Consider the following 21080-nt stretch of genomic DNA (forward strand, 5'->3'; position numbering starts at 1 on the left):
ACGCCGCTTATATAACTTGCGGACGCGTCGCCTTACTAAGGTATCGGCTGTCCGAGGCCTAGCGCTATCGCGCTTAGCTATACTAGCAATTTAATTGTCTATACCTCTCTTAGTAAGCGTTCGTTCTTAGCCTTAAGAGTACGGATCTCTAGCTGTTCGCGTAACGCGTTATTTTTAGCTTAGAGGCGCCTACGTATTATATGCGCGTTACTAGCGTCGTCGGCATTATCTATATTCTCGTTCTATTCCTCTTTAGCTTATACTATTCCAGATTCTAATATCTCTTTAATATAGCCTAATAGCTATCCGTCGTTCGGTGCGTCGTCGTCGCGATTAGTCCGCTAGGCAGATACGTTTCGCGTAAGTATAATAGGCCTTAATAGATCGCTACTCTCGATAAGGTAGAAGAATTATAATTATAAGGAGTAGAATATAGCAATATATTAAGCGCCTCTAGACTCTCTGTCTAGAGATATTAAGAATAATTCTTGCCTTCTTAGTTTATATACATTCTGCGTACTTTTGTCCTACGCTAAGTATAAGCGGCACTAGCCGTTATATCTTAACGCCTAATAAGCTACGCCTCTCGAGCTATATACCGCTAGCTCTTATAGATAGGTACTAAATACTAGTAAGGTTAGTACTAAACCTCGAGGTCTAGTAGTATTATTAATAGCCTTAACTACTATTTATAGTACCGTATCGTTCGGAAGGTTAGTTTCCGATTTAATAATATCGAACGCTCGTCGTAGTAGTACGTAGTATCGTTCGACCTTACTAATACTATTATATACCTCTATAGGTACCTTTTTAGTAGTAATATCTATAGCTACTATATACTACTAGAATTCGTCTATATAGAAGTTAGTACTAGCGTCGTAGATAATACGTTCCGGCAGTCCTTAGTAGACGTTAATCTAGTAGATACGTAAGGTATTCTAAACTATCTTAGTAGTTATATTAGGTAGGAATCGTATAGCTTAGAAAGTAGTAGCTATATTAACGACGTATAGAACTAGTCGTTTAGGCTATCCGAGGTATATAATATTAATAATAACCTCCGTATTAAAGTTAATATTATCGTTACGGAGAGTAAATTTAAATCGCCTAGGTACTTATCTATAGAATTAGTATAACCTATAGTACTTAGTAATACGCTAGAGAGTATACTTATCGTATTTAGTACTAATTCGGTCTAGTACGGCGGCTAGCTTATTAATAGAGGGGTAGCCGAATCGGTAGTATAGTGTTCTTAACTCGCTCTTAGAGAGGTTATATATAGCTAGGTAGGTATATTCGTCGAGTAATAGCTAAGAGTAACTCTATTTATAAACGATAGGTATAGTAACCTTATATTCGCTTTAGATTAGTAGGTTCTTCCGGTTATTAAGTATAATATTAAGCTTATCTATATCTTATATATACTAGAGGAACGGTATATCGGTTAGAATAGCCTCGAACTAGATATCTCCGAATAGTATTAGTACGACGATAGATTCTAAGAAGGAGGCGTTACTAGCTCCGAATTTGATATAGTAAGTACCTTATATCGACTAGTTAAGCTTAATTTTAGGCCTTAATCGCTATAGAGCCTTAACCTAATTAATTCTAGTAGTAGACACTCCGGAGGCTCCGGTATTAGGTAAGATACCTTAGAATATAGCGCTCGAATAGCAATTAGCTATAAAGATCTACTTAATTAGAACTATAGTAGATAGCTTAGTAAATAGATCGTATAGAGTAAAAGTATAGTAGGTAGAATTATCTAATAGCGCTAAAAGTATTATTTTCGCTATCTCTAGTATAATAGTACTAAACTCTATAAGGAATTATTAGCTATCTAATTAGTTAGAATCGTCGTTACTATTAGGTAATCCTTCGCCTTTATAATTAAAGAGGTACTAGTAGTATACTTAATTATCCTTAGTAAATCGTTCTCGTGCCTTATTACGTTCTTAGCGTATATAATTACTTAACTAATAACCTAGTTTATTATAGATAAAGTACTTCTTCTATAGTTATCGTTACTAGTAGTTATTCTATTATTTTCGGTTACTATAAGAGTTACTCGTATTCCTTCTATATCGCCTATCGGTAATAAACTAGTTAGACGATTATATCTTATTAATATTTAACTAGGTAGTAATAGACGTTCGTATAGCGGTAATTAGAGCCTCTAATAACTCGTAGTTACCTAGTAATACTACTTAATACTCCGGCCTATCTTAGTAAGTAAGGATAAGCTAGTTTATTATATTAGTATCGTACTAAAGTAAGATTAGTAGTCTAGGCTTAATAGTTATTAGGTTATCGTATATAGTTTAGAAATATTAAATTAGTAGCTTATCGGAGTTATTATAGCAAACCTTAGTTAGAGTAGTATTACGCTATTCCGATTAGTATTCTAGCTTTAAGTTACGCGTTTCGAAAGTATCTTAAATTAGGTAGTATACTTAGTTAAAAGTTATAGAGGTAGATATAATTCGTCGTTCCTATAACTCCTCTACTCTTCTAGTTAGTATAGTATATATAATATCCTTCCGGCTTAATAGTAGTATATATAGCTAGTTATAGCGCTTATTAAACCGAATTAGGTAGGTTACTAGTATCTCGTATTTAGCTCCGGAATACTTCTTCTAATTAGTATAAAGCTTATTAAGGTTTATCGTAGCCTTGCCTTTATTAAACTCTAGAATTATAGTAGTTTGTCTTAGATTACTAGTAGAGTTTTAGTTCTAGCTAGAGTGTTCGTTCTAAGAGGTATAAGTAGAGTTACTAGCCGGTAGTAGTATTAGTTCTTAGCTTCTAAGAACTAGTTATTCTAGTAGGTTCTTAGAGTTAATCGTATCGCCGCTTACTAGTAGTACTAGTATTGCTATCGTTACTAGCCTTAGTACTAGTAAACTAGTTACTTATCTCGAGGCTAATCGCTCCTTATATTAGCGAGACTATTATAGTTTAGTAGCTCGCTAAGAGCTATAAATTAATCGTTTATAAAAGCTAAGAGTATTACGTTATCGCTTTACCTCGTCTTCTAGCTAGAGTTAGTATTCTTCTAGTTCTAGCGCCTATCTAATACGTATTACTAGAGTTTATTTAGTAATTAAAACGAGAACTCCTCGGTAGCGTAGCGTATTAATTAGTTCGCGGAGTAATCGCCTATTAGTTACCTCCTATTACTCGCTAGTAAGATAGCTAAAAGTATCTACGGCTTCTTTAAATAGCGCTCTATCGTAATAAAAGGTAAGGTTATTAAGGAAGCGTACGATCTAATTATAGATAACTTCCGGCGTCGCTTAATTATCTAGTTTAGTATACTTCTAGTTACTAGTATCGATTAAATTACTAAACTTCTATAGCTTCTCTAGTAGTTCCGATATTATCGTAGTATCGTTATTACTATATACGTACGTATAGTATAGTAGTAGCTACTCGGAGGTCCTAATAATACTATATATAGATAATCCTCTTTCGTATAGTTAATACTTCGTACTATAGATATTAAATTAATCTAAAGGACGTAGGTTTTAGCGTCCTCTTTAGTAGCTATACGACTAAGATACTATACTAGTCGTAGTTTTGCTAAGAATTAGCCGTAATTAGAGGTTAATTAAGGTCCTAACGATACTATACGTAGGTTTAATCTCTTCCTAATTACGCTCTTCTAGCTAGCTAATTTACGTAAGAATTAATAAAGAACTTATACTAATTAGTATAGATAGGCTTCTTAGTAGAGAGTATTTAGTTAGGTAATAAAAGATAGTATATAAAGATTAGTCTAATTCTATAGAAGATAGCGAACGAGCTAGCTCTATATACTACTACTAGAATAGAAGAACTAGTAGTTAGAGCTAATTCCGGTTTATACGAGGTAGCTACTATAGCTAAACCGATAGTACCGAATTAAACGCTACTAGCTTATTTACTATAACTAGTAATATTATCTATTAGAGCTTAACTAAGAGTAAACGAGTAATATACTTAGTCCTTATATTAGAGATATATACTATTAGCTATAGTATTAATATAGTATTTAGTATTAATACTACTCTATTTATAATCTTACGGCGACTAGATAAACTAGCCTTACTATTAATCGTCTATACCGATTTACTCTCGCTTTATAAATATATAGTTAAGCTTAGTACTACTAAGAAGAAACGCTTAATAATCGATATTATAGTACTAAGGCAGATATACGAAGCTAGAGAGGTTTATAAGGTACGCTAGATTAATAGTACTACTAACTCTACTAACTCTATAACTAAATTAATACCGAATAAGGCATTAACGACGCTTATTAATTAAGGAACAATATTATATAACGTCTAAGGATAGGTTGAAAGGTAAACTAACTAGGTTCTAAACGATTTATACGAGAAAGAGAGATTGCTAGTATCGGTTTAGCTATAGCAGCCACCTCGCATAAACCGGAATCAGCCCTAACTGCCGGTTCTTCCGTTCCGGCAGTAGTATATAGAGCCAGCTCGTTCGCTACCTTCCATAGAATCAGACATCTTTATTATACCGACTTTGACACTTGATCGAATACCCTCTGCAGAGGAGCCTACCCACAATAGGCTTTGCTGAGCTTTGCAGCATTCCGACTGTATGGTTCTCGGGTCGTGCGCTCGTCGTAATTCGAGAAAGCAAGAATCACATCCGGAGCTGGTCAAGCAAGACAGACGTCCAGTCTCACTTTGGCAGAATCGCAGGTTGAAGAGTATCTGGCCTGCTCAAGCAGAAGAAGCAGAAAACTTTCAGACACAAGTATGGCCGCACTGCTTCTTCTCGTCTCTGTTTTGATTTCACGTCTTGGAGCATGTCAGCAACAGCACAATTGGGCACAATACGTCAATCCATTCATTGGTGGCGAGGGCGTCATCCCAGGCCTCGCGTACGGCGGCGGCGATATTTTCGTTGGCGCTTCTCGCCCTTTCAGTCTTGCCAAGGTCGGAATCGACACTTACGAGCCCAATATCTCCTTTGCTTCCATCAATGGCGGCTGGACACCTCAAGGCATTGTTACGGGCATCAGTATGATGCATGTAAGCGGAACGGGTGGAGCGCCGAAGTACGGGATTATTTCGCAGATGCCATTGACAAGTCTAGAGGAAGATGTCAATTTGCTTGATAATACGACTTATTGGCAAAAGAGAGTCAACGGGAGTGAGAGCGCGAGTGTGGGATTTTACGGCACGACGTTGGAGAATGGAGTGAGACTGGAGGTTGCTAGTGGTAGGAGGAGTGGATTACTCCAATACGGATTCCCGAGAAACTTACAAGAGCAGCACGTTCTGGTTGACGTCTCTCACTTGTTACCAGAGTTACAAGGAAGAAATACTGGACAATTCTACGCTGGAGGCTCATTTTCATTGGAAGATGGCGGGAGGCGGTATTTTGGTTGGGGATCCTACGGGGGAGGCTTCAGCAACAGTGCTCCAGCCACGACGTACTTTTGCGGTGAGTTCGATCAGACTCCGGCCCAGGCAAGGACTTTTCGAGGAAGGAACACGATGCCTGTCATGAGGCAGCATACATTAGCGAATGAGCCGATCCCTTATCCAACCTTTCGGAACAGGACGAAAGAGGAGTCGGGACCGCTGACGGATCGTGTTGGAGCGATCTTCTCGTGGTCCATAGAATCCTCCAATGTCATCAAGTCGAGGATTGGAATATCCTTCATGTCGGCGGAACAGGCTTGTTCGAACAAGGATGAAGAAATCGAGAGCTGGGAACTGCAGGATCTGGTCGACGAGGCTGTAGAAGAGTGGAATCGCGATGTGTTCAGCAGGATACAGGTTCCAGTGGATGAGTCTCAGAACCGGACGGATCTCGCTCTGTTATATTCGAACATGTACTTCGCCCATTTGATGCCATCTGATCGACGTGGCGAAAATCCTTTATCGGAAGCAGAGGACCATTGGGATGATTTCTATACGGCTTGGTGAGTGGACCATTTTCTGAAGTGGTGAAAATGCCACCGCTAATGACAATTCCTGCATGTTAGGGACATCTTTCGATGTACCACTTCACTGTACCATCTGATTCAACCCGAGAGGTATCAGAGTATGATACGTGCGCTGATCGATATCTGGAAGATTGAAGGATACTTGCCTGACGGTCGCAGTGGGGAGTACAACGGTCTGGTCCAGGGAGGGTCGAATGCCGACAACATACTTGCGGACGCATACGTGAAGAACTTGCCCGACATCAACTGGAAAGAAGCCTACCAGGCAATGGTCAAAGACGCCGAAGTGATGCCGTTCAACGATTTCTCATATCGAGCTCAGGATGCAAGTAATGAACACGGCCGAGGAGCGCTCGACGACTGGCTGGAGCTAGGCTATGTCTCGGTCGATCATTACTCTCGCATGATATCGCGAACGATCGAGTACTCCCTCAACGACTTCAGCCTCTCCCAAGTCGCCCGGGGCATCGCCCCCGACGATGTCACCAAATACCTCAACCGTAGCTCCAACTGGCAGAATATTTGGGCCCACAATCTTACCCACAAATCATTCACCGGCTTTCCAGCCCCTCGTCTCTCGAACGGCCAATTCAACCTGACAGACTACAATCCCGCCAAGTGCGGCGACTGCTCCTGGAAAAGCCTCACATACGAAGCCACGCCATTTGAGTACGCTTTTACTGTTCCACAGGAAATGTCAACTCTCATCGAGTTCATGGGCGGGCCCTCAGAATTCGAACGCCGCCTAGAATATATCTTCGATCCCACCAGTGGAGAAGAAGACCTGGGAGCGAACGGAGCCGGCATTACGACGATCATGAATATCGGGAATGAGCCTGATTTTGCTACGCCATATGAATTCCACTATATCAACAAACAAACCAAGTCAGTGAGATACTCCCGTGAACTCGGAGATCAATACTTCAAGAACGCCACTTATGGAATCCCGGGCAACTCCGATGCAGGTGCGATCAATAGCTGGATGATTTGGCTTATGATTGGAATGTACCCTGTGGTCACGCAGCCGGTGTATCTGATTGGGAGTCCTTGGTTCAGCGATATCAATATTACTGTGAATGTTGACAAGACATTGAGGGTGAAAGCGGAGACTTTGGACAACGCAGAGAGATATTTCGTGAAGAAGGTGAAGATCAATGGGCAAGAATGGGAGAAGAACTGGTTTAAGCATGACGATTTGATGGTTGAGGGAGGTGTGATTGAGTTTGAGATGGGGAGTGAAATGGTGGAGTGGGAGAAAGGTGTGGTACCGCCTAGCCCAGGGCATGTTGAGAGGGAGAGGGTGAAGTAGGCAGAACTTTGTGAGCACGTCATCTCGATCGAGAGGGCTCCTGGATGCTCACACACAGGCTATAGACTCCAAGTGCTGGCCGCAGAATTGTTATCCACTCAAGCCACTACTACTCGTATTCCACGTTGTCCTTGGCATGCCTATGTTCTGGGCTTGCGCTACGTCTGAGCATATGCCAAGGTCCGCGGGCCCCAGCTCTCGGCATGGCTTACCATTGCTGCTCAGACTATATTAGAGCTAGTATAGCAAGTCGGCCCAACGAGTCAAGCGCCAACTCGACAGTGCACGTGGGGTTCGGACCATACTCCTATTGCCACAAGCCGGCCTAGGCATGAACGTAGAAGGTGTCGCTTATGAGCTATGTACATTCCACGTATGAGCTGTAACTATTCGAAACTCAAAAGCAGAGGTCAAAGATCTACGCAGAGACCCAAGGCTCGGTCTTAGCATTCACGAGAAACTATCGAAAGTCAGAATGTGGCTACTGGCAGACCCTTAGGGCATGGGACTTTGTATCTTCTATCCTGTGATGCTGATTCGTGCTTGACACACGTGGCATCCCCGTGGCCGCGGATGTACTCGACCTTGGCAGAAGACTTCGTGCGCAAAACATGAAATGTTATAGGCTGGCGATGGTATAGTGTCCTGGATGCCCGAAAGAATCAAGAGCCATGGCAGCATGAGCTCGGGCTATGTATCTTGGGTAGCGATAGGATGTAGCAATGAGACTGTTGATCTGTCCATGGCAGCAACAATTCGAGGAATTTGCAGTGCGCCTTCCAGGTAGCGAGAGTGATGGGCACAAATTTGTGCAGCGTTGTCCGCGGACATATAAGTGCACTGATTTCAATCGTTCGAAATAAGTCACCGCGAGTTCATCAGTCGGAAGCAACAACAACGCTTCTTCACAACGTATCACCATGCGCTTCTTTGCCCTTCTGCTCGCCACTGGCACGGCAGTGCTTGCTGCTCCAAGTGTACAAACCCGTCAAGCAGACGAAGTTGTTCCGGACCGCTGGATCGTTCAGGTACGAGGCACTTCCGACATAGAGAGTGTGCTCGCAGCAGCCACGGATCTCCTTCGATTGAGACGGCCTCTGGAGGCCGACTTGCAATATGATATCAACCAGGACTACAAGGGCTTTGTCATCGAGGCCAACGAATCCATGGTCCGAGTTCTGGCCACTCTACCCGACGTTCTGGCGTATGAACCTGATGTCTGGATGACGGGTGCAGATGGCGCTCCTGCTGAAGATTCTTGGAAGAGACAAGCCGCATCAGGAGAATGGGCCGCAGAACCTACCGGAACATGGGGCACCCAGTCCTCACAGTCCCCAGCTGGTCTGAGTAGCGCAGAAGGTGGCTTTCAGGCTACAGCGCAGCAGAATGTGTTCACACAGTCCGGAGCTGAATGGCATCTTGCTCGTCTGTCCAATCGCCCACCAGGTAGTACAGACTACTCTTTCCATGCATCCGCTGGACAGGGCTCAGTCGTGTATGTCATGGATTCGGTATGTGATCCCCGAACAGAAGTGCACAACTGTTGCTGATGCGTCCTGTGCCAGGGAATTGAGATTCGGCAACCTGATTTCGGAGGCCGAGCTTTTCATGGTGCAAATTTTGTGCCAGGTGAACCCATCTGGGATGAATTTGGTCACGGAACACATGTGGCAGGTGAGCTCATAGCCAGTAAGGACGTCAAGCTGCTCCAGTTGAGCTGATTGCTTACAGGTACCGTCATGTCCGGTCAGTTCGGTGTCGCAAAGCTGGCAGAAGCTGTCAATATCAAGGTCTTGAACAGAAACAACCAAGGCCAGCTTTCGTGGTTCTTAGCTGGAGTCAACTGGGCTTATCGCGACATGTTCCGCACTGGTCTCTTTGGCCTTTCTATTCTCAATCTTTCCCTTGGTAAGCGAACATTGTTCCCGCCCTCTCAATCCGCGCTGACTAAGCCCAGGTGGTCGCTCCAACGCACAGTTCAACGCTGCCGTGAACGCAGCGGGCAGAGATGGTCTTATAATTGTGGCAGCAGCAGGAAACGACAACATCGACGCAAGACAGATCTCGCCAGCGAACGCCGCAGAAGTCTGTACAGTAGGCGCTACCAACATCAACGACGACCGATATCTCTCTCAAGGAGGTGGATCGAATTTTGGTCCTGCATTGAACGTGTTTGCACCGGGCGAGAACATCACATCGTACCTCCATACTGGGCCCGGGGTGGCAGTTCCGTGGACGGGCACGAGTTTTGCTGCCCCTGCGGTGTCCGGACTTGCGGCATACTTGGCTGTGCTTGTGAATGGACAATTTGACTCCAGACGCATGTGCGAGTTTATCATGGAGTTGGCTACACCTGGTATCGTTGGGCGACCGGGAGCGGGCTCGCCAAATTTGATGGCTAATAATGGTATCTTTGGCTGAGGTACTATAGCACTGCCTGGAAAGCAAGAGAATCTCGATGACGGAAGGAGAACGTGAAGTATGATATATCGTGTTGCTGTTAGGCACATCGAAAGGTCTCGATCATTTCTTCACCTTCTCGATTTCAACCCTTTCGAGATACCTTGCTCTGGGTCGTGTCTGGTCTGGGCCGGTATCTCGCGTACTGGACGTCGCACGTCTTTTGAGGTGTCGATACAAAGCATTGCTCGATCCCTTGTTCACTGCAGATGGACATACACTTTGGAAATGAGCGAGAGCAGATGCGAGCTCCTGCCGAGTGGCGGCCCCAATGGTTGCGCAGACAAAGAACGCCGGTCACTTGATTGATTCAATGGGGCTCATTATTGTTCAGCTACCTTGTTGCTGTGCATTATCCATGGGCTTCCTGAACCATCAGACATATTGTATACCTGCACGTCGCCGCGATCCATTGTTGTCAACCAGAAGAAGCTGACAGGCAGCTCTATGGACTGAAGCTTGAGTTGAATGATACTCCCAAGTGATAAATCTTCTGTCAGGGCTTAGCGATGGCTGTCACTGGAGATACGTTCGGCACAGCTCACAATTGGGTATCTCAACAAGTACTCTCAGGAGGCTCGCTGCAAACATTGGTCCTCAAGTTGCAGTTTCCACATCGTTGCGCGAAGCAGTCTGTGTCCATGAAGCAGCCCACGGAAGAGCAGGTATTGCACTGAGTTGCATTAGTTCTTGCGATGCAGTGACCAATTGAGGGCTCTGACCTGACGAGTGAGCAGCTGCGGGTGTGCTTCGACCGAGCATATCAGGGCAATGATAGCCACTGCGATGGAAAGAGGTAGCATGGTTGGCAATCTCATCTTGTTGGTAGTATGATCGAATTGCGTAGAAAGAGAGGCTGTGGGGGTTTGTCTTCTTGCGTTCACGACACTTCCTTAAATGTTGCCTTCAACGGTGTCGCTCATAGACTTTGAGACTCCACTTCAATGCCGTGTGTGCACAGTGATCCGAAGCTCTGCCATCATGGTGTATGCTGTGCCGCACGCGTGCGATACGTACGGAGAGACCCCCGAGCTGAACGCTTCGAGGCTGCAGTGCGGCGTACCCTGTGGACAGTGGGTCTATTGGTCTCGGCGTCCGCATCCGGTATCTTGCTTGGCGAAGACTTCATGTACACACCGGTCAGGTCATGTGTACTGCATAAACAGCACTTACATCTGACTTGCGGATCAGGTACCCCTGGAGTTCGCCGATCATGCCGTCAACCAACCGCCAAGATGCAATACAATGTGAACATCACTGGGGCTCGAAGCCTTGGTTCCGAGAAGTCTTCTTGGCGATACTGTGCCGCAACAGATTCACAACGCAAGAGGAGACATTGGCCCGAGTCGGCCCATGGAACGCCGCATTCTCCAGAATTTGGTGGATGCGATCAGAATCGTCGGCGGTTTTCTCACAGCGGACATCCATGTAGACGTTACATCGCCTGGGTGGTTTGAGGATCGAATGTGATGATTCCTTTGCAGACGCCGACAGAGCCTGCCCACATGATCTAGTAGCGTTGTCTCGTAGCCATGATGAGTCTCCATATTCGTGCTTTGCATGACGTTCCATTGAACTCACGATCTGCGTCAGTCAAAGCATTGTCGCTCCCGTGATTCACAGGACGGATGAATGTTGCTGATGGCGCAGCATGAGGACATAAATACGCCCCGAATGAGCCTGCCTCAGCTTTGAAAGACACCACATTCCGACACATAGCCACCTCTCCATCGAAAACACCCACTCCATACTCAGAAAATGGCTCTCTCTTCGAACATTGTTGTCACAGCACTGGCAATCTGGTCGCTATGCTGCACCTCAGCACGGGGCTGGAATGTGACATCCAACCATCCAGAGTTTCTCACTGACGACCTGGAATCTCAAGTCCTTCGTCTCGTCTCGGACACCACATCCCTCTCTCTGGATGGCACGGGTGCACAAATCGATGCAATTCACTTCGGAACGCTGGAAGATGCTTGGGCCGCCAACTTGCTCGGCTCCAAACTCGAGAGACTCTCCGATTCTCTCTCCGCGTCCGGACTCATCAACGACATCATCGGTAGACAAGTACAGACTGCTTGCGGACAACCAAATTGCGATACGCCGCAGTCAGCGCAGGATCAGATTGCCAGCTTGGAGGTCAATCGCCGAACCATCATCGCGGCCTGTGGAGCAATCAATTGGGCCGGAATCCCTACTGGAATCACACTTGCGAGTATTGTGGTGTCTGGCCTTCTCTGCAATGGCGGCATTAGGTGCCAGATCGTCATCGGCATCGCGCTGAGTGCGGGTCAGACCGGCTTGGTGTCGTTGACTCAAAGCAAATGCGAGGGATTGTTGCAAGAAACCGCGGAGCGATGCGAGGGATATGGAGGCAGCGCTACATGCCAGATCCTGGACGGTAGCGACCGGTCCACAATTGGACACTCGAAGTCGGTCTCAACTGAATTTGTCGACGCACTTGGGCCTTGCCGTGAGAATGCAGACGCCGAGTGTGCATCTGTCGAGATTGATGCTTGAACGACGGATGTCGCTAGGGAACGAAGGAGCTTTGCGAAGTTGCATCTAAGTTTGATGATCGGTGACATCGTTGATGGAAGTAGGTTAAGGATTTTCGACATGTTGAGCATGTAATACAAAGTAAATGGCAGTAGTATCTGGTACTTCAGGCGTGTAACATGTGACGATCGCCAGAATGTAAACTGTTTCTGATGCGATGGATGCTCATCTGAGAGTCGCACCCATCATAGCGAAGGCTGTGTAGAAAGCAGTAATCTAAAAGATAGCTTCTTTGGCAAAAGCAATCGCCGAAAACCACCTCTTCTCCGCAAATCACCGCCTCGGCACTTTGGCCTGGCGCAGAGCAACGCAGCGTTACAGTGAGCTGTCCAAGACACGACTGTGTGTACTTCCTGCCATGGATGTTGGGTCACTGGCGACATCAACGTAGACACCTGCCTGGAGTTTACCCCATGCGCTGTAAGCTCGGAGTCCCGAACTTGGATGGAACCAAAACGCAGACGAGGCCAGCGAGGAGCAGAAGACTTGTCGCCGGGACGAGCTGAGCCCAATACGAATTGCTTCTTCCATGAATCTTTCGCCAGAGACATATTTCAATAGCGAAACTCAAGAAGAGGATGGCCAAGAATTGGGAGCCATTCAATGCACCTTCCTGCTTCGATGCCTTTGCAGCGGCGGCTCTTGCCATATCTGAGTACTCGAAAAGCCATGCCGGAAGCAGGAACAGTGATTCAACGACGCCGAGGAATATATGACCCAATGCTCCCAGTGGCGACATTGGTCTTTTGCAGAACAGCACTGCGAAAGTGCCAAGAATTGCGTTGCTTGTGGCAAAGTATAACCAACAGCGGAGGTCCATACTGAGCCCTACAGCCAGACACCATAGGAGTGCGTTCGCGAGAAATACGAATGCAAGGCTCACCGTAATCTGAGCATGCAGAGTCAGATTCTCGTGGTCCGCAAGTGGTGGCTGTTGAGCGGAGCTTGCGGTAAGATCGGGTTCCGCAGGTTCGGATTCTCGAGTGAAGCGAAATTTGCCACATATCCAGCATATCACGGCATTGGCGACACATGCTTTGACCCAAATGCCATTTTCTGGCGAGAGGAACATTGCGAGCGTTGCGATTGCGGCGGCGGTATTCAGTAACAAGACACTGCGTCCAGCCAAATCTCTTGCGAAGCGCAAAGAGGAGGTCGCGGGGGCTTGGTCCTCCTTCCTATCGGCGTTGTAGGATGCTGGAGGCTCCGGTACGCGAGGCCATGATTCAAGGACCTGTGGGACAATGCGCTCGACGGTGCTGTACAAACAGTCCAGAGGCGCCAGATTCTGCCATTGTGGTCCCGCGTAGAATCCCGTGTCGATCGCTGCATTTACGCCCACGGTGAAGAAGCAGAAAAAAGCTGAGACTGCGTTCCAATTCAACATTCCGCAAATCTGCAAGATGGTTCTGGCGGCTGTGAGGGTGAGAAGTATCGAGATCTCGGAGTGCAACGAATTGTTGAGTGTCATTGAATCTGAGGAACGACCAGGGATATCGGCGACGTGCATCGCCGGGCTACGGCACAGTTGCTGGGCATCGTCATTCTGGGTCTTTCATATCCTGTGGCACAGCACTGGACCAGTGACTCTCCATAATTTCCTGGAAAACGCACTCCGCACCACAAGCGTCGGAGAGCAATGATTGTGTCAGATTAAGACAAGTGTACAGTATTCCCCTGCCCAGATGAAAAGGATGGTTTGATGCCGCTCGTTGCGGTAGGCGGAGTGCCGGTGAAGTGGAAGACTGGCAATGGTGGTATGTTGTGACAGAGTCGTCGGCCCGCCGCCAAGACCTCGGGCCGTGCCTCAACCGGCGCCTTTGTTGTTCCTCCTCCTGCTCCTCCACCACCACCACCTCCTCCTCCTCCTGCTCCTCCACCACCACCACCTCCTCCTCCTCCTGCTCCTCCGTCATCTCAATCTGATTGGAATGAAGGGATTCAATCCTACGCCGATGCCATCCACCGTGACATCTAGACGTCGCTGCCATTGGGCCTCATATTCCAAAGGTGATCGGCAGCGATGGCATTGTCTTGTCGGCTCCTATCATTTTTATGAGATCCAGGCTCACAGGCTATAGTCTCCCCACGGGAGGTTGTCCACAGCGATGATCAGATCCTGAGATCACTGCTCATAGTGCGCAGTCTAAGTGATAGGCGCCTTGGCGGCAGGGCGTACGAATTGATAAGGGTGGGACAGGTGATTGAGCGAGTTGAACGGATCAGATTGTCAGCGCGGAGGGAGACCGCATTCACGCTTGACATCGACCCAAGACGGCCGCCGGTCGTTTATTATGTGTTTCCCGTTATAGGAAATACAGTCAGCCTTGCCAGCGAGCTTACTTCATTTTTCGCAACGGTCCTGTACCTGCGAGTCGCGAAAACCATGACAGAGACTCAAGGCTAACACTTTAGACGGGCATACACTGAGCAGCAAGACCGCTGGTAATAGGCCCTAAGAACATGCCGGCTTTATTGACACTCTCCGAATTGACATTTGCGAGAGAGGAACGTTTAGTTCAGCGAAAGGGACGACTTCCACGAAGACACGACGGCTGCGATGGATGCGAAAACCCTCTGGGCCACCGTTATACACCTCCTCCCCATGCAACATGATGCATTATTGTCTCCGACGCACCGGGCCTCATGAAGCGTGTCCGAGGAGAGCTCGAGAGCATTGACTACATTGCTGGAGACTGGGATAAGATCGCGAAGTTGCAGAAACCATGCGCCCGCGAACCAATACTGTGACATTGTTTCTCGTCCCACGCAAAAGTGGTAGTCAACGAATAGCAACAGCTTTGGCCAGATCGCTTCCTCGGGTATCCTCATGATATACACAGTGGTCCTGCCTCGCGTCGAGCCTGGACAATTGCATACTGGGAGGCGCTCATCAAAGATTTCGTGCAGCTTCGCTGTTAGCAAAATGTTGAGAAATATGGTAGGTTGTACGTTACCGTTTGGTCATGTGAAATTGACTACAATATACGTAAAAGGGTCACTCTACAACGAGAAACCAACTTTGTCGAACAGACCTGGCATCACATATACTCTGGAAGCATACTGGAGACATACTTGCTTCATCTTGCGACTCTAGCCAATCGAAATTGCTTCGTGTGCGAAGGTGCTGATCACCTTGCATATTCCACAACGGCCTAACAAGACTAGTCGAGGTCACAATATACTTGCGACAGCACTGTGCTAGCACTGAAGATGTCTAGCAGCTGACGTACCTCGTATTTCAAGACTTTTGATCTGCATCGCCAGACTTGACCTTCTATTTTGCACCTAGCTTGATGCGCCAAGTCGCTCGCCATCTGTAACCGAAGCCGTTCTTGATACCAGGCCTTGGCACGATGTAACCTTCCACACAGAAGATCACGTCTTGGGAACGACGATCACCGCTGCTATAAGTAGACGCTTCTCACGTTGCACAAATCTGCACGAGCGCTGCATCGGGCACCATATTCTTTCCGAGGTACTTTCAACATGAGGTTCTATACAGCTGTTGCAGCACTGGTCGTTGGCTCTGTGTCAGCGAGAGTCGTCCGGAAACAAGAGTCTGCTGGCACAGAGAAACAAGAATGGATCGTCCAAGTGAGCAAAGACACCGCGGTCGCGGATGTTTTCGCCCAGGCCAATAGCTTCTTGCGCTCCGCCCAGCCCATCACTCCAGACCGCACCTACGAGTTCGATGGTTTCCATGGTTTCTCAATCTCCACATCGGAGTCTGTTCTGGAGAGCCTACAGTCGCAGGGGCTAATCACCAAGTTCCACCCCAATAATGAAATCTGGCTTGATCAAGCACCAATCGAAACACAACATAATGCACCTTACAATTTGGCTCGTATCAGCAGCCGCGTTCCTGGTACGACAGAGTACAAATATCAAGCCGAGCCTGGCAAAGGGACCTTCATTTACATCTTCGACACTGGTGTCAACATCGACCATGAAGACTTCGAAGGCCGAGCCTATCACGGTGCCAATTTCTCTTCCGATCAAACGCCAGAAGACCTCGACGGCCATGGAACCTCTGTCGCTGGCTTAGCTGCAGGGCGGCGATGGGGCGTTGCTAAAGATGCAACGATCATCAATGTCAAAGTCATCGGCAGTCTCGGCGGCACAACTGCTGATATTCTTTCTGGACTGGAATGGACGATTAATGACGCGCAATCAAAGAATCGCATCGGACGTGCAGTAGCCAATCTTTCTCTCGGCAGCTTTCGCTCAGAAATCATGAACGACGGTGTGGAAGCTATGGTTCAAGCCGGCATTTTCGTTGTTGTGGCTGCTGGAAATAGTAATGATGACGCGAGTCTTTACTCGCCCGGGACTGCCGAGGGCGCATGCAATATTGCTTGCTCGAATGCCACTGATGGAAGAACATTCTTCTCGAACTGGGGTTCTGCTATTGACTTGTTTGGACCTGGAGCTGCTGTTGAGTCGCCGAGTCATCTCTCGAATACTGGTACACGAGTCACTTCTGGAACAAGCGAGGCAGCACCTCAGGTTGCAGGTCTGGGGGCGTATTTGATTGGTGTGGAAGGCCCGACTTTTGGTGGTGTGCTTTGTGATCGTATGAAGGAGTTGGCTACGAGAGATGTAATTACTGATCCGAAGGGAAGCCCCAGCTTGCTGGTTTACAATGGCGTGGCGTAGACTAGGCTCTGCTCATCGCAGAACATTACTACAGCGACAACAGCACGCTTTCTGTGTTCTCTTCAGTCTGCTCGTCCCAATGCGCATACCACGCCAGATAGTCTTCCACGCTGTCGAAGAGCTCAGAACTGAAGACACCACGCTGGAAACCATACCTCCATCCCCAAAGGTCCGCCCTTCGATTCTCTTCGCGCTGCTGCTGGCGACAACAATAAAGTACGAACGTCCCATTCAAAAATTGTTCAGGCCAGCTGGACATATTGAAAGCAACGCTGGCATCCCATCCTTCGGTCGCCCATGTGTACCCAACAGCGTTATCGGGATTCCGAATGTTCTCATTTCTAAAAGCTGTTACGTCTTGCCAGTTTCCGAGCGATGGAATGCAGATCCTCTTTCGGTCGTCTCTAAACGAACCAAGCAAACCGAAATTGACCTTTTTGAAGACATCCGGGTGTTGCATTTCTCGCCAGTATGGTAAGCCAGCGCCAGTTATACCGCTGACAAGTGTTGTCAAGTATTTCAAGTCTTTGGGTAAGCTGGGTGGGAAAGTACTGATATGCTCCTCGTTACTCTGAATCATGTTCCAAAGCGAAGCCCACCAACGGTCCCGTGCGCTGAGGTCGACTGGATCGTGATCAACGCCATCAAGACAGAATAAAGCGATTATATCGTCTGCTGAACCTTCTAACAAGCTTTTTGCGGTTGACCATGTGATCTGATATTCGCACTCAAAGTGGTATTCCAATGCTTCTTCAATCCAATCACTCGAATGGCCTGGAGACAAGGCTTGCATTTCTTGTTCAGCTGCTTCTACGAGAATGGGTAACGCAAATAGATTCTAGTCCAACACTGTACGCCGGAAGTGCCGTAGAGCAATATCTATGCTCTCCCGCCGGCTCGCAGTCAAGTTGCTGGACAGATCAAATCGCTCGAGAGAGTCGCTGATTTGCTCGCTTTCAGAGCCGTCTTGCATGTTGATGTTTGGTTACAAGCGATCGTGCTGGTATGTGGCGTGGCAATTACGCTGACGAGAAATTGTGAGATTGGTACAACTATGTATACATTCGGAAGCATCGAAATTATCGATCTACTAGGCAGCAACAGAAGCCAACCAGCGTTGGCCAGCGCCGAGGTCTCGATCAACATGTCCACCAATCACATCTCGATGCCAATACCTATTGATACCACTGATTGAAAGCTACTGTGAGAAGGTCGTTGTTTGCCGTCGATGTCGCCTTGCTTAGTAAAGAGCTCATGATCCGAGAGTTTGGACTGGTTCCACAATCGTTGTGAGAAAGAGTTGCCTGTCTCGCCTCAAAATGCCTCCTTACATCAAACCTTTATTTTGCATGAATTTCTTCGTGTGAATGTTCTAGTACACAGGCATCTTGAATGCCGAGAACTCATAGGTCCAGCTTTCGATGCTTTCAGCATCAGTCACACAATCAAAAGTGCTGCTGTTACCGCTCCACAAAGGACGAGTCGGCCACTGGCAGAGCTCCTGAACTTCTCCTTCGTATGTGCCAGAAGCAACAGTGGCGTTGAGACGAGTGGGCTTGACATCATTCTCGACCCAAGCGATCATGGTTTGCATGTTGTCTTGCGGGTATGGACCTGGCTGGAGCGTATTCGCACTGCAGTGAGCAGCACCAGGAATCAAGTAGAATTGATACCAGTCCGAAAGAGCTTCTTGAGCCTCAGCGTCCGTCAAGTTCGCGTACATGATTTTGCGAACGGATTGCCAGTAGTGGACTGAAGACGCAGCTGGGACGGAGTTGTCGCTTTCGCCGTGGTAGTGGAGAAGCTTACCACCGGCCTGTTGAAAAGGTGTAAGATCTGGGAGCGTGGTTTGGAGGCTGTCGATGTATCTGTTCAGGCCAATGTCCATCCATTCGACGAGAGTGTCGTACGTGACGCCGTCGAGATCGGACAGGTTGTCGACGTCCAGCAACTGAATGAATTTGGTCACCCATGAGCCGCCAGTGGAAGGGATGTTCAATGTCCATGAGTCAGTAGTGTTATCATATGTCGGCTCGGCATCGCCGAGGTCAGATCCAACCTGCCAGGAAAGATATGCTTGCTCGCCAGCAGAGTTGTGTAGACCATCATAGACGCCCTGTGCCACTGCAACATCTTGAGCAGTGATTGTGCCATTCTGCTCTGGCGTACTGCTTGTCTGGCTGCCAGCCATTTGCCGCTTGGCCATCCTCCGCCCAAAGCCGAATCCCAGGGAAGAACTGGTGGTGGCTGCGCAATAGTAGCTCTCGCCGATGAGTGAGCTCAAGTTGAAGTTCAGCTTGCAGAGATCCGTTCGAGAAATCACGCCATCAGTGCGGCCATCCAGCGGGTCGCATGCAGCGATGGTGGCATTGACGATCTTTTGGAGAGCACATGGTGGTGGGTAATAGCCCATGGTATGCTCAATGGTTGCTGGAACGATGTGGTTGATTTGCTGGTGAGAGAATCGGAAGGCTGGCGCACCAGTGATCGCCCCATCGTACTCTTCACCCCATCGCTGGATTTGGCTCATGCCCTCTCGTCCTCCATCCGAGCACCCCTCGTAGTATGTGTAAACTTTGTCGTCCGCATCCATCCCATAGAAGCCTTTCGTAATGTACTTTCCAACTTTGGTCATCTCGCCCAGCGCGGTATAGCCGAAAGCGTATGTTGCATCCCAATTGATCGATCCATTGCCATAAAGGACGACCTCATCGAAGGAGTAGTTGAATGCATCATAGCCCGCATCTGTTGCGCCACCGACCGCGCCGTATGTGAGGCCGCCAGTAGCATCGCTCGATAAACTGTAGCCACCGCCTCCAGCGACATAGAAGCGGTCCTTGAAGTCGGACGGCTCAGGAAAAGCGTATTTCACAACCACTTTGTCGTCTTTGCCAGTGTGAGCGTAAGTCACCGTGACATTGCAATACGTGAAAGTCTCTGTGCTGCTGCTGCTGCTTCCGCCTGCCTGTCGTTTCATCACGCCACCGCCGGTTGTGGCATTGTAGACCGCGCTGGCTGTTACCGCACTTGGAATCAGATCGATGCCGAGCAGAGTTCCATTCGAGGGAAGTATGGCCTGAACGTTGGCGACGGTGCAGACATCGGCGAGTGATGTGCCATTCGATGCTCGAGTAATTAGCGGCGATGCTTCTGTCGCTGCGACGAGCCCAGAGACAAGGGCGAAACGTGCGTTGGAACGCATGGTTGCGATGATGAGAAATAAGAAATGGATTGTCGGCTGGTGTCTCTTCTCGAATCGAAACGGGTTGTCTCTAGGATCAAATACGAAGCCAGGCTATCGTAATTCGGCGATTTCTTGGTGAAGCGAAAAGAGTCTTGTGGAGCAGCATTGTTGGAGCCGCGCAATGCAAGACTACCAAGCCGCAGACTAGTGTACGCTCACGCGTGGTCCTGTGACAGGGCATGTCGTCGCATGCGTGGCTGGATAGCATCAGATAAGATGGCAAAATGTCGATCGATGTTTTGGCTTTGTTGCGTCGGAAAAGTGGTCGTGTCGGCCGAGATCTCGGAGCAACGCAGCCTGGCGTGGCTGCAGAATTCTTTTCTCACAACCGCCTCTTCTGGAGCATGTCCGCGTCCAGCGTCCGCTCTCGGAGTGTATCACAATGGCGCCACGCTTTGAGGTCTTGTGTGGAAAGTGGAGTGCCTACGCGGTCTGTTGACAGCATACTTAGATCTCCACGATGCCTTGGGCCGAGATGACGGAAAGCGACCCTGTAATGCTCTGGAACGCTCCGATTGGAGTAGAAGAATTACCACAATCAGTAGTAGTCATACTTTGTGTAATCAGCGCATGTCAGCCGCCATGTCCGGCATGTTCGGATTTAGGCCGAGTTTGAGCCTCGAGGTCTGCGAGTGCTGGACTGCAGGCCACGAGGGCTAGGCCTGGATAATTTGGACTGTGCACCGTGCAGCCGGTAACTTGGTACTGTACTGTTCAGGCGTATATCTGGTTGTCTTGACCGGTGGCAAAGTGCCAGTTCGAATTGAGCTGAGAGGCTGCGTAGTCCAGCGACGTAATCAGTTCCAAGCCGTCGATCGCAGCCAGTCCTGAAAAGATACCCTAACATGCGAGGACCGAACAGCATTTCTTCACGGCGG

The 21080-nt window shown here is 48.0% G+C and overlaps 7 protein-coding genes across 7 annotated transcripts; 4 read left to right on the forward strand and 3 right to left on the reverse strand.

Annotated features, from left to right (window-relative positions):
* Positions 1–4772: 4772 nt before the first annotated feature.
* Positions 4773–7280, forward strand: RHO25_004071 (uncharacterized protein; the record flags this gene model as incomplete). The annotated part of the gene is made up of 2 exons (XM_023595002.2): positions 4773–5947; positions 6011–7280. The coding sequence occupies 2 exons, from the start codon at positions 4773–4775 to the stop codon at positions 7278–7280; spliced, it is 2445 nt and encodes an 814-aa protein (XP_023456810.1).
* Positions 7281–8200: 920 nt separating this feature from the next.
* Positions 8201–9701, forward strand: RHO25_004072 (uncharacterized protein; the record flags this gene model as incomplete). Its single annotated transcript, XM_023595003.1, has 4 exons — positions 8201–8791; positions 8846–8954; positions 9012–9188; positions 9238–9701. The coding sequence occupies 4 exons, from the start codon at positions 8201–8203 to the stop codon at positions 9699–9701; spliced, it is 1341 nt and encodes a 446-aa protein (XP_023456744.1).
* A 1797-nt stretch (positions 9702–11498) lies between these two features.
* Positions 11499–12260, forward strand: RHO25_004073 (uncharacterized protein; the record flags this gene model as incomplete). The annotated part of the gene is made up of 1 exon (XM_065602517.1): positions 11499–12260. One exon carries the CDS (start codon positions 11499–11501, stop codon positions 12258–12260), a length of 762 nt encoding a protein of 253 aa, XP_065458589.1.
* Positions 12261–12705: 445 nt separating this feature from the next.
* RHO25_004074 (uncharacterized protein) lies at positions 12706–13770 on the reverse strand (the record flags this gene model as incomplete). Its single annotated transcript, XM_065602518.1, has 1 exon — positions 12706–13770. The coding sequence occupies one exon, from the start codon at positions 13768–13770 to the stop codon at positions 12706–12708; it is 1065 nt and encodes a 354-aa protein (XP_065458590.1).
* Positions 13771–15788: 2018 nt separating this feature from the next.
* Positions 15789–16958, forward strand: RHO25_004075 (uncharacterized protein; the record flags this gene model as incomplete). Its single annotated transcript, XM_023595004.1, has 1 exon — positions 15789–16958. One exon carries the CDS (start codon positions 15789–15791, stop codon positions 16956–16958), a length of 1170 nt encoding a protein of 389 aa, XP_023456745.1.
* Positions 16959–16986: 28 nt separating this feature from the next.
* Positions 16987–17538, reverse strand: RHO25_004076 (uncharacterized protein; the record flags this gene model as incomplete). Its single annotated transcript, XM_065602519.1, has 1 exon — positions 16987–17538. The coding sequence occupies one exon, from the start codon at positions 17536–17538 to the stop codon at positions 16987–16989; it is 552 nt and encodes a 183-aa protein (XP_065458591.1).
* A 792-nt stretch (positions 17539–18330) lies between these two features.
* On the reverse strand, positions 18331–20160 carry RHO25_004077 (uncharacterized protein; the record flags this gene model as incomplete). The annotated part of the gene is made up of 1 exon (XM_023595005.2): positions 18331–20160. The coding sequence occupies one exon, from the start codon at positions 20158–20160 to the stop codon at positions 18331–18333; it is 1830 nt and encodes a 609-aa protein (XP_023456645.1).
* Between the last annotated feature and the right edge of the window lie 920 nt (positions 20161–21080).

Source organism: Cercospora beticola, chromosome 3 (genome assembly GCF_033473495.1).
Source record: "Cercospora beticola chromosome 3, complete sequence".
Classification (NCBI taxonomy): Eukaryota; Fungi; Ascomycota; class Dothideomycetes; order Mycosphaerellales; family Mycosphaerellaceae; genus Cercospora; species Cercospora beticola.